The sequence below is a fragment of the Archocentrus centrarchus genome, unplaced genomic scaffold (assembly GCF_007364275.1).
Source record: "Archocentrus centrarchus isolate MPI-CPG fArcCen1 unplaced genomic scaffold, fArcCen1 scaffold_29_ctg1, whole genome shotgun sequence".
NCBI classification, from domain to species: Eukaryota; Metazoa; Chordata; class Actinopteri; order Cichliformes; family Cichlidae; genus Archocentrus; species Archocentrus centrarchus.
This window is the reverse complement of record NW_022060258.1, coordinates 4,321,042-4,337,454: the sequence shown is the minus strand read 5'-3', so window position 1 is coordinate 4,337,454 and position 16,413 is coordinate 4,321,042. Positions and strand designations below refer to the sequence as shown.

The 16,413-nt window shown below is 45.6% G+C and overlaps 1 protein-coding gene across 3 annotated transcripts in view; it reads left to right on the top strand.

Moving 5' to 3' along the window:
• Nucleotides 1–993: 993 nt before the first annotated feature.
• rnf123 (ring finger protein 123) overlaps nucleotides 994–16,413 on the top strand; it is a 162,265-nt gene continuing 146,845 nt past the window's right edge. For 2 of the 3 annotated variants that reach the window (XM_030723863.1, XM_030723861.1), the window contains exons 1-20: nucleotides 994–1,156; nucleotides 2,114–2,242; nucleotides 2,325–2,409; nucleotides 4,238–4,311; nucleotides 4,437–4,534; nucleotides 4,662–4,716; nucleotides 5,545–5,630; nucleotides 6,031–6,117; nucleotides 6,191–6,258; nucleotides 7,753–7,878; nucleotides 8,554–8,668; nucleotides 8,975–9,079; nucleotides 10,023–10,148; nucleotides 12,331–12,423; nucleotides 12,584–12,657; nucleotides 12,745–12,862; nucleotides 13,197–13,296; nucleotides 13,859–13,920; nucleotides 14,767–14,838; nucleotides 15,363–15,483. In XM_030723863.1, coding sequence (XP_030579723.1) covers nucleotides 2,161–2,242; nucleotides 2,325–2,409; nucleotides 4,238–4,311; nucleotides 4,437–4,534; nucleotides 4,662–4,716; nucleotides 5,545–5,630; nucleotides 6,031–6,117; nucleotides 6,191–6,258; nucleotides 7,753–7,878; nucleotides 8,554–8,668; nucleotides 8,975–9,079; nucleotides 10,023–10,148; nucleotides 12,331–12,423; nucleotides 12,584–12,657; nucleotides 12,745–12,862; nucleotides 13,197–13,296; nucleotides 13,859–13,920; nucleotides 14,767–14,838; nucleotides 15,363–15,483 — 1,747 coding nt within the window. In that variant the 5' untranslated portion in view covers nucleotides 994–1,156; nucleotides 2,114–2,160. The remainder of the gene's footprint in view (nucleotides 1,157–2,113; nucleotides 2,243–2,324; nucleotides 2,410–4,237; nucleotides 4,312–4,436; nucleotides 4,535–4,661; nucleotides 4,717–5,544; nucleotides 5,631–6,030; nucleotides 6,118–6,190; nucleotides 6,259–7,752; nucleotides 7,879–8,553; nucleotides 8,669–8,974; nucleotides 9,080–10,022; nucleotides 10,149–12,330; nucleotides 12,424–12,583; nucleotides 12,658–12,744; nucleotides 12,863–13,196; nucleotides 13,297–13,858; nucleotides 13,921–14,766; nucleotides 14,839–15,362; nucleotides 15,484–16,413) is intronic. The other variant, XM_030723862.1, reaches the window with a different exon arrangement.

Here is a 16,413-nt window from a genome sequence, read left to right as displayed (position 1 = left end):
CTCAGTGCCTCCCTCAGTGTCCCTCAGTGTCTCTCAGTGTCTCTCAGTGTCCCTCAGTGTCTCTCAGTGTCTCTCAGTGTCTCTCAGTGTTACTCAGTGCCTCCCTCAGTGTCCCTCAGTGTCTCTCAGTGTCTCTCAGTGTTACTCAGTGCCTCCCTCAGTGTCCCTCAGTGTCCCTCAGTGTCTCTCAGTGTCCCTCAGTGTCCCTCAGTGTCTCTCAGTGTCCCTCAGTGTCTCTCAGTGTCTCTCAGTGTTACTATGTGCCTCCCTCAGTGTCCTTTGTTCTGCATCGTGTGTTGTGAGAAAGACTTCACTACACTTCTCTTTCCTCCTGGCTTCAGATTGTATAGCTCATTAACATTCAAGCTGTCTTCAAAACTGCACCTCTTCTATGTTAAAAGCCTGTTTAGGGCGTGTTGCATGATACCAGCCCCTTTGTCTCAGGTGCGTGTTATGGCTCCACCCACAACATCTTTTTCATGGCCACCTTTTTGGCACCAACTTCTTCTCTGCATTAAGTATTTTGTTTTTTGTTGAATAACTCTGTTTTTTATTAATATTTTACTTCTGCCATTTTGTCAGGAAATGGAGCGCATCAAGAGCGTTATTTGATATCAACATCTCAATTTTGACCAAAATATTCACCTGATTTATTCTTAACTATGCAGTCGTGTTTTATTGCATATTTGATGGTGCGTGTTAGCCTGTTTTTAATTCATCTGTAAATTGCTGCTATATTTGGATTTATGATTTTACTTTTTAATCTTATTTTTATTTTATTCGTTTAAATTATACATGAAGTGTGGATTCACCTGCAGTGTCGCTGCTGATATGACAGCTTTGCTGTGTGAGTCAGAGTAAAGTGTAAGTCTGCGGTGCAGACAGGGAGGAGGCTGAAGCCTCCAAAGGTGGAGGTTCAGAATTGGCCCTCCACCCTTCCTGCCTTCGCCTTTTTCCACCGTCCACCTTTCTTGTCCTAATCGGCGCTCCGTACCGTGAGAGGCGTAGACAGCAGAGAATACTGCGGGTGGTGTTGTGGAGTTTATTTAGCTTCTGACTGCAGACATCCAGCGGCTCCAGTCACCGCAATCAGCCGGACTATCGGAGCCAGCGGCGGCTATAGGGGATCGGCGGCCCGTCCGAGCGGCCGGAGGCGGTGAGTGTGGCTGTCACTCAGCTGTTAGCTGTTAGCCTGCTAGCTGCGACCGACATGTAGCTGGACTGATGTGTCCGCTGATCTCACTGACACTCACCGACACTCAGCCCCAAAGTCCCGCTAAAAAGATTAGAACACACCGGGCTGCCGAGCCTCAACGCTCCGGTGAGCTAACGGAGCCCTAACAGAGGCTAACAGCGAGCTAACGCTGGTTTAACACCGCATAGGGTTACCCCGAGGGTACTCTGGCATCAGCTGTATGCAGTAAAAGTATTCTGTCAGATGTATGCAGTAAAAGTACTCTGTCATCAGCTTTATGCAGTAAAAGTATTCTGTCAGATGTATGCAGAAAAAGTACTCTATCATCAACTGTATTCAGTAAGAATACACGATATTACACATGGGGCCAGTAAAAGTACATGGTATAGCTCCTGGAAGCAGTAAAAAACACACAATATTACACCTGGTAGCAGTAAGATCACACTTTATATCAGCTATTTGCAGTAAAGGTTCACAATATTAAAGCTGAAAGCAGTAAAAGTGCACTTTATTATCAGCTGTACTGTATGCAGTAAAAAAAATACACGATATTTAAGCTGAGAGCAGTAAAGGTACATGATATTAAATGTGGGAGCAGTAAAAGTACACTATATTAATCCTGAGGTCCTTAAAAGTGCACTTTAACACTAGTTGTATGCAGTAAAAGTACACAGTGTCAACATCTGAGGTAGATGTTTTGATTTATACTCCAGGACAGTAAAAGTATGCAGACAGAATTAGCTTTAAGTAGTAAAAGTACACAGTAATGTTTCAGAGAGGGTGATAGGTCACTGTTGTTCATGTTTCTGTCAGCGACCAGGCACTCTCCTCAACTGTCACTGCTGTTTGTGGCATCACTGACCTGTCCACTGTTGTGATTGGACATGATGATGATGGTGATGATGATGATGTTTACAGGTGTGTCTCTCGGCAGTGTATGGGTCAGGTGACTCCAGTCAGACAGCATGAGCTCTAAGGGAGGCGGCACTGCTCTGACCCGCCGTAACTACAGGCTGGCTTCAGACACGGACAAACCGAGATCCACAGGTATGGACGCTCAGTCACGTCAGCATCAATCTGTCCTCTGATTGGTTTGTCTGTGAGTCAGCTGGTCCCGTCCCTCTGACAGGTATCGTGAACGAGAGGCTGCTGAGTGAATACCTGCATCATGTGTTTCCTTCCGCCAAGCAGGGACCTGCGCTGGCCTCACTCAGGTAACCTCAGGGTGCAGACTCCGCCTCCTCTCTGACACAATCAGGTTATTCTTTTCACACCTTGAAGTAGCCGAGGGGCAGAGAGGTGCCATCGGAGGGGGTGGGCATGTGCTGGAAAATCAGAATGGAGTCTGACTATGGAGAGTGCGACATGCACAAAGTTTGATCTGAAATTTTAGAACCAGCCTCTAAAGAAGATCGATGTGCACCTGGTTTTAGCTGAAAGTTCAAAACCGGCCAAAATGATTTATTCGCTCAGAAAATCCCACTGCAGGTTAATTTACTGCGTCCACAGGAGGGAAAGCACCACCTGACTGCCTGTGCAGGCACATTTATGTCGACATAAACACGTCTTTTCAAAGATCTGAGTCCTGCAGGTCTCAGCGTAATCTGAGAAAACGATGAGGGGAGCTCTGCAGCTCTGCTTTGACAGGAGCGCTGCACCTTTATCATTGATTATCACGTTTAACCCGGCGTAAACGATAACATAGACACACACACACATTCAGCTTTAAATCTGTGAGGCTGTAAAACTCTGAGGGTCAGGAGAGCGCTGCCTGGGTTTCAGGGCCCGGACGAGTGTGTCAGACTCACACTCCGAGGATCAAAACTAACAGCTGCTGCTTAGTGTGTGTGTTTGTGTTTGTCCTGGGTTCCTGGTTAGTGACTCAGAGCCTCGTTCTTTAAGCTGGACAGGTTCATGTTACCCTCAGCAGCTCTAAACATAGACACACACACACACACACACACACACACACACTGACCGCATTGGTGTCTGAATTGTGACATTTAAAACATTGTCAACGTGAAAACAAACAGAGTTTTTAATATATAAAGATTAATTGTTTAATTGCCGTGAAATCTGACATCTGTGTTCTTTACTCTTCAAAGATGTGCAGCATGATATTCATGTTCCTGGATGTTTAGTACCTTTGTAACTTTGGCTGAATTTATCTGAAGTGGAGCGAAAACAGCATGGAGGATTTCAGGCTGCTAATGCTGTGATAATATATGCTAATGATATGCAGTCTCTTTCTGATGCCTGATTGGCTTAGCCCATATCTGTCAGCTGACCTCAGTCCCTGAACAGCTGGCAGGAGCTGATGGTGAGAACCTTCCAGGTAAAGAGCCGGCCTGTTTATAGGAGCATCAGTTCGAGGCTGCAGCCTGATTGATTAGCCAGAGATGCCGGCTTCTGATTGGTCAGGGATGACTCGTGGCCATAAATAGTACAGACTATGACTCATCATTGAACAATATTAAAGCCATACCTACTGCTCAGCAATATTGCTCAAATGTAAACAACATGGTTGGCTTTTGATTACAGTGATGTTATACATGATGCATTGATATCAGCAGGTTGTGTAGTAATATTCCTGTACACACATCAGTATAATATAATGTGAATACCTTGTAAGTATGGATTATATATACTGGATGACCGCTTGCTAGTGCTAATGGCCGCTCCTGCTGTGGTGCTAGCTAACCGGCGCAGCGCTTGGCGATCAGCTGCTCTTGTTTTATTAACTCTTATTTATTTTTATTTATGTCACTATCCTGTGAAAATATTTTTTTCTACATATTCATATATTTTTTTTTAACTTTTTACTTTTAGTCAGAGGTCTGACAGAATTAAATGTTTTTATTACTGAATCGCTTTGCCATCATTAGCTTGTGAGAGTTTTGTGTTTCTGTTTTTGAGTGTGGGCGCCGAGTCATGAGGAAAGTTTGAATGAGCCTTATGGAAAATGACACAAACCTCTGCGTTTGATCAGTTAGCTGAACAGAGGACACACTGGGAGTAAAGTTTTCTCTCCCTGGTGTTCAGGAAGCCTCTCGGTTTCCAGGATCTACCTGCTCACCTGGAGAAGCTGCTGTCTGAGGACGCACCCTCCGAGGAAAGTAAGGCTGGGAGCTTCTTTCTGTCTTTGAAATCAAACTTTATTATTCGTCTGTGTCTGAGAGCAGCTGAGCAGGAGTCTGTACTCAGAAGGAGACGAAATATCTAATAACACTAATGTGTGCAGATCAGACTGTGGAGGGTCGCCTGGGCCCTCAGCCCGTCGTCCTCGATCACACCAGCGGCTTTGAAGGACTCCTGTTTGTAGACGACGACCTGCTGGGGGTGAGAACCGCTGGAAACAATGAAACACGTAAACGGTTTGGACACGCGGCTGATTGTGTCCAAACTTTTGACTGTAGAAAACCACTTCCTGTGTGTGTGATAAATCACTGCTTTTCTCTGCATTCAGGTCATCGGCCACAGCAACTTCAGCTCCATCAGAGCGACCACGTGTGTCTATAAAGGTACGCCGTCTCACTTCTTATTTTTGCTTTTCATGCCTCGATCGAAGGTCAAGTTTCTCTGTAGTTTTTCATGTTTCATGAGCTGAATGACTCAGTAAATATGGAAGACGCACAAAAATCGAGCCATGAAACTGCGAGTTTAGGCAGAAAACCCGAGAGAAACAGGAAATCCTGTACCTGCCTTTCACATTAAAAGCCCTTGAATCAGTAGAGGAAACTCTGGCTGATAAACACGTGAATAAGAACGGCTTAGACGCACAGTTTGTTTGATTCTCCTTGTTATGAAATGGAAGATTTATTTTGCCTAATTAATAAACACACAATGAAGTAAATAATTATTCTTTCTTGTGCAAAAACAAACTGAGGAAAAACGTCTCAACTCAGCCACACAGCGGGCCATCAGCCTCCTCGCTTAGACTAATGTTAACTTCCACTTTAACTAAGCGCTAATGAACAAAGCTGTAAAAATCAGCTGATGGGGGAACCAGCCAATCAGCACGAAGGATGGACCAGTGAGAGAGAGCAGGTTAATCAGGTGGTGGAAAGAAACAATAACTGTGGCGAGGGGTGTGCAACATTGAAAGTGAACATTCCAGTTTATAATCCATAAAGTTGGTTAAACTCTCTTATTGTTGCATAAAAAACTGACAGATTTTAATGCTGCAGCAGAAAGAAAGAGATTCATTTTCAGTGACTCAGCCGTGAACTTCTGAAACTTCCTGTTATTCGTCTTTGTGCTCTCGTTTCATCAGAAGATGGATGTGTTTGAATGGCGTGATGGGGGCTCACCAGCTGAGCTGTTTGTGTCTGCTGTGTTTGTGTCTGCAGGGAAGTGGGCCTACGAGGTGCTCATCTCCTCTCAGGGCCTGATGCAGATCGGCTGGTGTACCCTCAACTGCCGCTTCAACCAGGAGGTACACGCACAGACTGTATGTAAAAGATGGATGTACCAACGGATGCTAACCTTAAACCGGGGTGGGGAGAGAAATATAACAGTTCCAGCTTCTCACGTGGCCCTTTAGGAAAGTTAACCTTTAACCTGGGAGTCTGGGGACTGACTCACTGTGGCGCCTCTGCTCGGCTCAGCTTGATGAACTTGACGCTCGTTAAAAGCACAAAGTGGAATTTGGTCTGATTCTTTCTTTACTGTGTTCAGTGTGAAGATTCGAAATCATGGCAATATTTCTGGTTTTAATTTAAAAATGAAATTTACCGTGATAACTGAATGTGGATGTTCTTCAGTAGAAGAACTAAATGCAGTTTTCATCATGGATGGAGGTGTGACGATGGTGAACTTTGTGTTTCCGTGGTCAGGAGGGGGTGGGCGACACGCCGGACTCATACGCTTATGACGGAAACAGAGTGAGGAAGTGGAACGTGACGACCACGAACTATGGAAAGGTGAGCGTGAGACAGCAGCTGGACTCTGTCTCTCTGGTCACGTGACCGTTCACGCCATGTTTTCTCTCCTCAGTCGTGGGCGGCCGGAGACATCGTGAGCTGTCTGATAGACCTGGATGAAGGAACCATCACGTTCTGCCTGTGAGTGAACACCAACATATCCAGCATAGCTCTCATCATCTGGCTTCACTTAAACTAGCATCAGCCAGGGTAGGAGGCATCATGAAGGTTGACGTGAAAGAGGCGGAGTTTGTATGTGTCCAATCAGAAACATGCGCAGGTGTCCTGGCTGAGGTTACAGAGGAAGTCAAAACTGTAAGTTTAGAAAGAAATGAAGAGGTTAAACAGCTGCTGCAGGCAGAGGAAAACATCTGTACTGTATGTAAGCTGTACACATATATGTATAAAAGTTTATTTAAAACCCACAGAGGAAGCTGGTCTGATTAATATACGCTGACTGTGCTGAGCTTCATTAAATGTGCTGTTCCTTCCTATGGAGTAACATTCAGTCTGAGAGCAGGTTAATAAAGCTGCAGGTGGCTTTAGCTTCCCTGTTTTAGCATCTATATTAAAGCTTTTAGAACAATAAAACGAAACCGTCTTGCAGAATGATGTTTCTGTATGGGCTCTGTGTGCTCATCATGTCAACACAAAGACTGTCTGCACCCTGAGCTCAGGGGGTCTCCACACGTCTGATTGGTCAGTAGGCGGTGGTTTCCTGCCTGTTCTCTAAGGTTAGGGTTTGTGGCCGGTCTCTTTCTGTTAACCCGTCTTCTGTTTGGTGTTGATGGCGGGTTATGAGTACTTAATATCTTCACCTTACAATATAAAGCCCCTTGAAGTGACTGATGTTGTGAGTTGGAGCTATATACGTGAATAGAGCTGCAGCTGTGGATTATATTGTAATTGAGTACTCTATTGATTAATCTGATAAGAAATAGTTTTGCCTTTTTTAATGAGCACTAATAAATATTCAAAAGAGAAAAAAAACAGGTCTGTTAAAACGAACTGCTCACTGGTTTCCACTGTAGAAATTGCAGTGTTTTAATAGTTAATAGTTATGTGCCATATTAAAATCATAGTTTTTAAAGAAAACATTTTCTTAAATGCAACAATAAATAATCAGATACAGATTTTACTCTGTCTGCTTTCTTACATTAAGATGACTCAGAAAAGGCCGGCTGCCCTCAGGCTGATTTAAACCTGGTGTCAGACTAAGTCAACAGTTCATCTGCTTATTTTAGTCTAACTTCTGTGTCGTTACTGTAGATCTGGACAAAGTTCTGTTTTCTGCAGGTTAGAGCTTGTTGATCAGGTGGTTGATGAAGGACCTCCAGCTGTTTCCCGGTAAAGGTTTAACAGTGGTTACAGGAACGAGCGCTGCTGCTTTTTGAGTTATTCGAGTTGCTCGATGAGTCGTTGCAGTCCTATAAGTAAAACTGGATTGAAGTGAATTTCCTGATGTTCCCACAGGTTTTAGTTTTTTGTGTGCATCGGTCGTGGAGTTTTGCAGGTTTTTCTGCCTCATGACAGGAACGTTGTGTCCTGCAATCAGAGTCTGACTGATACGTACAAATGTTACAGGTTAAAGCTGTTAATCCTTACCTGCACTGAGCCTGTCCTCTGTGTCCTCAGGAACGGTCAGTCTCTGGGGACGGCGTTCACCAACATTAAGACGGGTCCCGGCGTTGCTTACTTTCCCGCCATCAGCCTCTCCTTTAAAGAGTCGGTGGCGTTCAACTTCGGCAGCAGGCCTCTCAGATATCCTTTAAAGACTGATCAGTGTCCGTCAGCCAGCTGCCGGAGCCAGATGTGTCCACACAGGGTTCTTCCTGCTGTGGTGTGTCCTTGACTGTGAACATAAGCACGGGTGGTCAGAGTCTGTTACTTTAGTCTGTGGATTTTCCCTTATTGTTGGCCCCTTAGTAAACAAAATGAATTTTGTGCTTGAGTAAGTGAAACTGACCTTCTGTGTTATTTCTGTCCTGGTGGCTGGCCGCTGACTGCAGGAAGAACCGAGAATATCTCACCTCATCTGCTCAGAGCCCTGTGTGAGAGCTGGGTGTCAGCAGTGCGGCGGTGGGATGTGGTGCTACCACACCCCTGTTAGCTGGTGTCAGAGGTCTGAGACGGTTATCAGGTCCATACAGTGTTTGTATTTCTGTGCACAGTGGATCTGTGGAGGGTACAAAGAAGCTTCCACAGCCGAGTTTTTCATTCCAAACTAAGCTCGTTTTAAAAGAGCAGGTCTGGTTGGCTTCATCTCAAACGTTTTATTTTCTTTCCATCCATCTTAAAAATGCTGTATGGTTTTATGCTGCCTGCTGCAGTAATGTCAGAGGAAACCACCAGGAGAACGTGCCAACTCCACACACTTTAAACCACGCTGAGCTGCTGTGTCCATCAATGTTTGTCTTTAACCCAAGTGTGACTCACGTACCCCGTGGACGGATACCTGCCCCTCCAGAACCCTCCGGCTGCAGACCTGATGAAGGCCCACAAACTGCTGGGCTACATCAAGAACGTCCTGACCACCACCATCGACGCACAGGTAGGAGCACGAGCAGGTCACAATAAACGTGTCAATCGTAGACCCGGATCAGTCAAATGAAACCACTGAAGCTCTCAGCACAAGAACACCTGCACACTTCAGCTGCTGAGCTAATTAATTTCCTGTTTTCAGTTTCACACGGAGATAAACTGAAATTGGAGTCTGAGAGGCCGCGTCCTCTGTTTGTCGTATTACTGCTGTTGGTTGTGTGTGTGTGTGTGTGTGTGTGTGTGTGTGTGTGTGTGTGTGTGTGTGTGTGTGTGTGTGTGTGCGCGCGCGTGTGTGTGTGCGCGTGTGCGCGTGCAGGAGGACCGGCTGGTGGAGAAGGACTGTGGTGTGTGGAGGCTTCATGGAGAACCGACGGTCCTCATCACTCTGGCTCACATCTTCAACCACTTCGCCCCCCTCATGGTGAAACACGCTGCTTCTGTCTTTGTAGTTTTTGTATGTTTGCAGTCGTGTGAAAGTTATTCCCTTTATTACTGGGGGGTTAGGGTTAGGGTTAACCCCTAGACAACAAGAAAAAGTATAAATATAAATATCCTTTTCCTTATTTCCAGTCATGGACCTCTGGCTCCAGTGCTGGGTGTTCATATTAAACATGGAGTAGTAATAGTGAGCTGGGTGTATGTGTAGAAATCCCTGTGAGCCGAAAGCTAGGTTACAGACTTCTCTACACACTCATTCTGTAACAGTTTTTATACTCTGGGATATGCATGATGTCATAGAGAAGTGACAGAAGCCCTGCCCACCTGCTGTCAAACCCTTTGTTTGTGATGGGCAACCAATCAAAAAAGAAATTTCTTTAAAGGAGGAGGAGCTAAAACAGCTTGTTTCAGATAGAGGACGAACTGAGGAGTTGCACTGAGGCCCAGTGTCAGATAAAGAAGGATTATTATCAATTGTGAATCACACAAACCTGCTCTAGTAAAATCAGAGAGTTAAAAATGAGGAGAAGAGGTCAGTTTAAATGTAAACGATTCTGCAGGCGGTACAGTGATGTGACGGTTAAAGGAGCCAGCAGGAAGCTCTGAGCCTGCAGCAGCTCGTCTTAAACAAAGAAGCTAAATCATCTGCTGCCTTCAGCTTGGTTTGAGATGCCATTTGTGCAGAAGATGCATTTGAATCAAATCACCCCTGTCTTCATAAGAAGTAGGCTGAGGTGATCAAAATCATTATCATCATTAACGATGGTGAAGATGATTCCGATTTCTGCAGACCGTCTTTTAGCCGAACATCGTTTTGTTGTATTTCCCGCTCAGGTGTGTGTCGTGTGCCGTGCTTTATGCTGTCCTCCTGCTGCTCTGTAGAGATTCAGGGAAACATGACAGTGAGACGCTCTCTCTGATTGCAGTGTAAGGTGTATCTGGTGGAGGACGTGCTGATGAACTTCCTGCTGGGGATTCTGGAGGGAGGAGGTTCAGTGGATGAACACCCACTCATACAGCAGCTGCTCGACCTCTTCTGGCTGCTGATGGAGGTAAATACGCACGCTGAGGTCACAGCTCCAACCATTACAAAGAAACCTGCTGCCCCACTCACACCCCCAGCCCTGAGCCAGGTCTGACCTCCCAACACAGTAAATGCTGCTGCTGGGTTTTAGAGTCAGCGTCCTGGCTGCGATAGAAAGCTCTGTCATCAGTGGGTACACAGACTAATGGTACACACAAATACACACTGCTAAATAACACACACTCAAAAACATCAGAGTAATTCGTCGGCTCAGTGACGGTCAGGCACACCATTTAAAATCACCTCACGCTCCTTCAGCGAGACCAGCTTTTCAGCTTCTTACAGAAGACTGTGAGGTGCTTTAAAATCTTCTGGCTGCTTCCTTTAAGGGACAGCAGATCTTCTGCCTCCATCTCACCCCATCCCAGCATCCTCCTCTGTCACACCAGCCTTCTGATCGGAAGTATGTTCCTTCATTAGCACGGTTACGGTTACTGTCTGTAATCTGCAGTCTGCTCACCGACTCCGATCAGGTGTATCGATTCCTGTGAGCTGGATTCAGCTCGTCCTCGTTGATCAGCCTGTGAGCGCTGATAAAGCAGCACAGGCTCCTCCCACTCACTGGACACGCGTCACATTGGAAGGCGCTCATTAATACAGCCGTTAATACAGGAAGTCACCTTCAGACTAGCTTTTGAGATCATGAGGAGATGTTGGTACACCGTCCCCGTACGGCGCCGCACACATCTGTCCATCCAGATGTTTGTGTGTGGCTCATTAATCCTGGGAGAAGTTTCATGTTTTATTCAGTGCAAACTCCTCTGGGCCCCATTTTATGTGACCATTCATCAAGCAGCTCAGATTGATGCAGCCATACAAACACTTCATCAGCATGTTTTATTTATTTATTTCAGCATTCATTTCTGGGCCCGAAAGCTCGTCCGAGGGTGTAATAACACCCTGGTTCCTGCTTCACAGTTTGACCTTTGACCTTTGATGCTGACGGAGTCCCACACAAGGAGGAGAGGAGATGGTTTTTGGAAGGAGGCAGACACACAATGACTCCACACTGCAACATTTGAAAAGCTGGTTTATTAAAGAAGTTTTACGAACCTCAGCAGGAGGTCATTACAGCGAAGCGCAGTAAAAGCCTGCTTCACTTTGAGCTCAAAGCACTTTACACGTTTATAAAACAAACTCATCTCATCGTAACTCGGAGAGGGCGAGGAGCCTCGTCAGAAGGAGCGTTGGTGTGGCCCATCTGATCAGGAAGCCTCGTTTTAGAAACAGGAGGAGGCCCCAGAGCACATTTAGGATGCCCTGTGGAGATCGTGTCTCAGCTGGTTTTGGACACCTCAGTGTTTCCCCTGGATGAGCTGGAGGAGGTGAAGCTTAGACTGGACTCGGGCCTGAATAAGCATAGGGCTGGACGGATGGAGGGAAATAAACCCAGAAAATACCTTTATTAATAAATCCTCACAGTCACAGCGCGCTGAGACGGGTAAACTTCAGTCCTGAGCACGTGTAAAACGTGCTGCTGACGGTCGGTGTATTTACCACCTCCTCATAATGGCCGCCAGCTTTATTCTCCAAAGCCGAGAGGAGGTCAGGACTTTGCTTCGCCGGCAGTTACGTCACCTGTGATGCATGTTGGCATCCAGTGGTCTAGGCTGTTCCTGTGTGGATGTCCCATAATTCTTTGTGCTTACCATTTGCAAAAGTGAAGTGCCTCCAGTGGTGTCTTGGTTAATGATTGGCAAGTGAAAGGTTGCTGGTTGGACTCTCTTTGAGGTTGCATCAGGAAGGGCATGTGGCAAACATGCGACACTACTGCTGTGGCAAGGAGGCCACCCAGGAACAGGGAGAACATGCAGACTCCACAGAGACAGAGCTGGAGATCAGGGGGTTCGAGGAGGGGGGGGGGGCAGTGTTAAGCGGCCAGCTGAACTGCTCCTTTAATTATTAAACAAAACTAAGGCCTCAGGGTGGGGCATAAAGCTAACCCAGTGTAACGAAGCAGTTTTAAAGCAAACACAAACAATCTTAAATACATTAATTTAAAGTAAAGTAGCAACATGTTCTGTGGAGGTGCGCTCAGCCTCCACGTCAGGGCTATAAGTCTGACACAAATTTACGTTCTGCTGAAGCCTTCACGTTTCCCTGGAGTACAACAACTTTAAACTGGTGTTTGCTTTGTCTTCTCCCTGCAGGACCACGAAGTGAACGAGTGTCTGAAGCAGCTGATGATGTCCTTACTGAGGGCCTACCGCTTCTCCCCCATCATCCCAGACCTGGGCTTCCAGGTAGGACCAGCTGCAAACACCCACTGAGCTCCGTTATCAGGGCTTATTTAAGCTCAGGGTGGTCAGAGTCCAAACTGTTATGTTTTAATTTTAGATCTAAAATGATCTAAAATCAGTCAGCACGTCGTGTCGATCTTCAGATGATCTGTTTCTGTTTCAGATTCACTACCTGCGGCTGACCACGGCCATCCTGCGCCACGAGAAGTCCAGGAAGTACCTGCTCAACAACGTCTTATATCCTTCAGCTGTGGGCGTGAAAGCACTGAGTGATGTAGCACAGTTTAAACAGCAGGGACTGTCACCTCCTTAACTGAAGCTCACGTTCGATGTTCTGCGCTCAGTCGTGTTTTTTTACATCAAGACTCCTCTGAGGGTGAAGGAGGCGGGGCTAGAGGAGCTCATCCCGACCACCTGGTGGCCCACGCACTTCGACAAGGAGGTGAACCGAACCGAGGCTTTGCTTTATTTTATGGAGTTTGTTAGAATCGCACAGAGATATGAAACTATAACCAGCGAGGCTCAGACTGCAGCCCTGCAGGACACCGACAGGTTTTATCTTTCTGACCAGACTTTATGAAACAGGCGTAAATGTAAAACGTTCAGACCACAGCTCAGAGTGTCCAACTGCACATTTCAGACTGCAGCACAAGCAAAAACTCCACAGGAGTAATAGATGCACAGAACAAGGCCTTTATAATAATACAGGTTATGTGCTTTGCATTAATCAGAAGCAGCCTGATGGAGAGCTTTTAATAATGCATTTTTAAACTCAGGGTAAAGATGAGCGGGAGCCCAAAGATGAGAGCGCAGACGAGCGTCTGAGGCGGCGAGCCTACGAGAGAGGCTGCCAGAGACTGAAGAAGAGGATCGAAGGTCAGGCCGAGTTTGATTTGTTCTGTGTTCCTCAGTCGCTCTGCTGCTTTATGACAGCGAGCGCTCATTGTTTCCTGTTTTGCTGTAAAGGTGGAAACAGTGAATGTGACTTGGAGTCAGACTCGTGGTTAATTCAGCTGTTTGTGAGGATGAAGCTGATCAGGAATCTGACCTCAGCTGTCACGTCTGCTTCCTCTTTACTGAGATTACAGTGGTATGAAAAAAACAACAAGGGTGCCCAAGCTTATGCACCTGCCTGATTTTGTTTAAATAATTATTGCACACTTTCTATAAATCCTATAAACTTCATTTCACTTCTCAAATATCACTGTGTTCATCTGCTATATGATATATTTAACTGAAACTGCTGATCTGAACAACCAATGATTTATAAAGGAGAGTCATGGGAGTTATCAGGGGTGCCCAGACTTATACATACCACTGTACCTGCCTGCCTTCTTAGCTGGATTCTGGTTTTGTGTTTCCTCCTGAAACTATCGACCAGCTTTGATTAAAGCTCGTTTCCTGTCCTGTGTCTGACCTCTGCTCTGTTCTCCTGCAGTGGTGGAAGAGTTGCAGGTTCAGATCCTGAGGCTGCTGCTCAATAACAAGGACAAAAGCACGGTAGGTACAGCACTGCCCCGTGCAAAATGTCAGGGATGGAAATCAGTCGGCTCCTGTTCTAAGCCTGCAGGAGCCAGAAGGGTGCTCAGAGTCTGAGCTTTCCAGCTGCAGCAAACCTCTGTCTGTATACTTGTTCCATTTCCTCCAGCGGTTTACGATGGATATAAAAGCCATCAGACGTGCGTGTCTTTTTTTTTTAGCAAATAAGTCAGAGTACACATTTATGAGACAGAAAAGAAGTTATTAATCTGAGTTTCTTCTGTTTCTGCTCCTCATGGAGGGTCAGGTGGCAGCTCACAGAGCAGCTGTGTGCATCGTTATCAGCGCTCTAAAAATCACATATATGAGCTATCCCTGTCCTGTCCTGCAGGGAACCTCCTCCTGGATCAGCATCATCCGAACAAACTCGTGGAATAAAAACGTGATGAAGAGAGCAGCTGGAACCGATAAAACCCAGACGCAGTCGGCGGGTTTATAGAATAATAAAAAGGATTGAAAGGAAAATAGTTTCAGGTAATAAAAGCAGTCTGAATCTTTGAGGAAGTACAGGAATATCTGAAGGAAAATCAGGGAATAAAACCAGCCGTCCTGCTTTGGTGTTTTGATGAGTGAATCCTTGCAGCCGTTGCTGAGTCACGATGTGTTTGACGATGTGTTTTTCAGGTTACTGAACATTGCATGTAGACGTGTTTGCTCTGTTAAACGTTCTGATGAAGGCGTTCGGCTGAGTGAAAGCGACCTGCTGAGGTTTCTGAGCTGCAGCTGGAATCCTCTCAGCCTCATGTTTGGTTACTGTTCATCTCTGTGAAGCTCTCACCAGGCTGAGAAGGTCTGCTTCTCTTTCAGGGAGAGGCCTCTCGCTACATTTTCCTCAACAAGTTCAGGAAGTTTCTCCAGGAAAACGCCAGCAACAGAGGGGTAAGGAGCGTGTCCTGAAGGAGGTCCCGGAAAACCGTGCAGGGCTCTCACTCCGGCCCTCCACGATTCAGAGATAAAATACAGCGATGCATGTGGCAGCTGCGTGGTTTACATGTTAGAGAGCAGCGGCTGATCAGTGCAGTAAACAGAGCACAGTAAATGAACGCAGTGCAAACATCATTTCAGTGTTTGGATCGTGCAGTTTTTTTCTCCTGTAAATGTAAGAAGACGTTCCCTCAGGTAAACTTTATATTAATAAACGCTCGGCCCACTGGACCTGCTCACGTCCACCACGCAGAACCCAGAGGATCATTTTCATAGTCAGCAGTTTATGAAATGTTTTATTAAACATTCAAATCAGTTTACCTGCAGATTGATCGATGAGGTGAAGATTCACAGGTGAGGCCGTTTTCTTTTTTAGTCTTTGGCGTTTCGGGTTCCAGCTGAGAAGACGAGCATGTTTTTACATGTGTGTGTGTTTCTGTGTGGATGTTCTCTAAGTGTGTGTCTGTGTGTTCGAGCAGCACCCCACGGCTCTGTGCCCGCCCGAGTACATGGTGTGTTTCCTGCACCGCCTCATCACAGCGGTCAGAGCCTGCTGGGACGAAGGACACCACAAGAGTCCCAGCAGTGTGAGCAGCGAAGGTACGCTACACCTTTATACACGTTCTGTGTGTGTGTGTGTGTGTGTGTGTGAGAGAAGCAGTTACCTGTCAGATAAAACCATGAGCGCCGTGTTTTTAAGGTGATCTGTCCGTGATCCTCTGGGAGGAAACAAACAGCTCAAAACAAACTGCAAAAACCCCCCAAAAAACGAGCACACCTGAATTTTAACCCCGCCCACTGACAGGTGGAGGGAGGTGATGGATTTGTAAAAGGACTCTTTACGGCTGTGAGAGATGGACAGAGTTCACATATCTGCGTCTGAGCTGATGAGACGAGTCTGAATCCTCTGAAAAGCATCAGGCGTCAGATGATCCTGAAAATGATTTATGATGAGTGTGGCGGCGCTGGCTCGTATCTGCTGCAGCATCGACCCAGAACGCGCAGCTGGGCGAGGCGCCCCGCTGTTCAGCACGTCTGAAGTCTGAAATCGCTCAAACTCGGATTCAGTTTGGCCTCTGTCACCGATAGAAACTAAACTCTACTGAAATCTCACAGCTCTATTTGGATTTAAAGGAATCAAATGATTACAGGTGACCAGAGTACATTGTTAAAAATAAATATGCAAAAATGTCCTGATCATTAATAAGATTTTTGGAAAATGTTTCAAAAAGATTAGAAAATTAATTATTCTTTATAATATAGATAATGTAAAATCCTTTATTTATCCCATATTTGGGAGATTATTTTCATATAAATATCTTAATAAAATGATTGGATGATGTTAGAATTTTGTGTGAAAATGTATCAATAAATTAAAATAAAAGAGAAACCAGAATCTAATCAAATGCCCCCAAAATAATTTCAGTAACCCATTTTCATATTTTTAAACTAAACAGAGGAGTTTTTTAATTTTTAAAAATGTTTTATGTAGAATGATGATGAAATAATAATGCAGTTATCTCAGCCCTC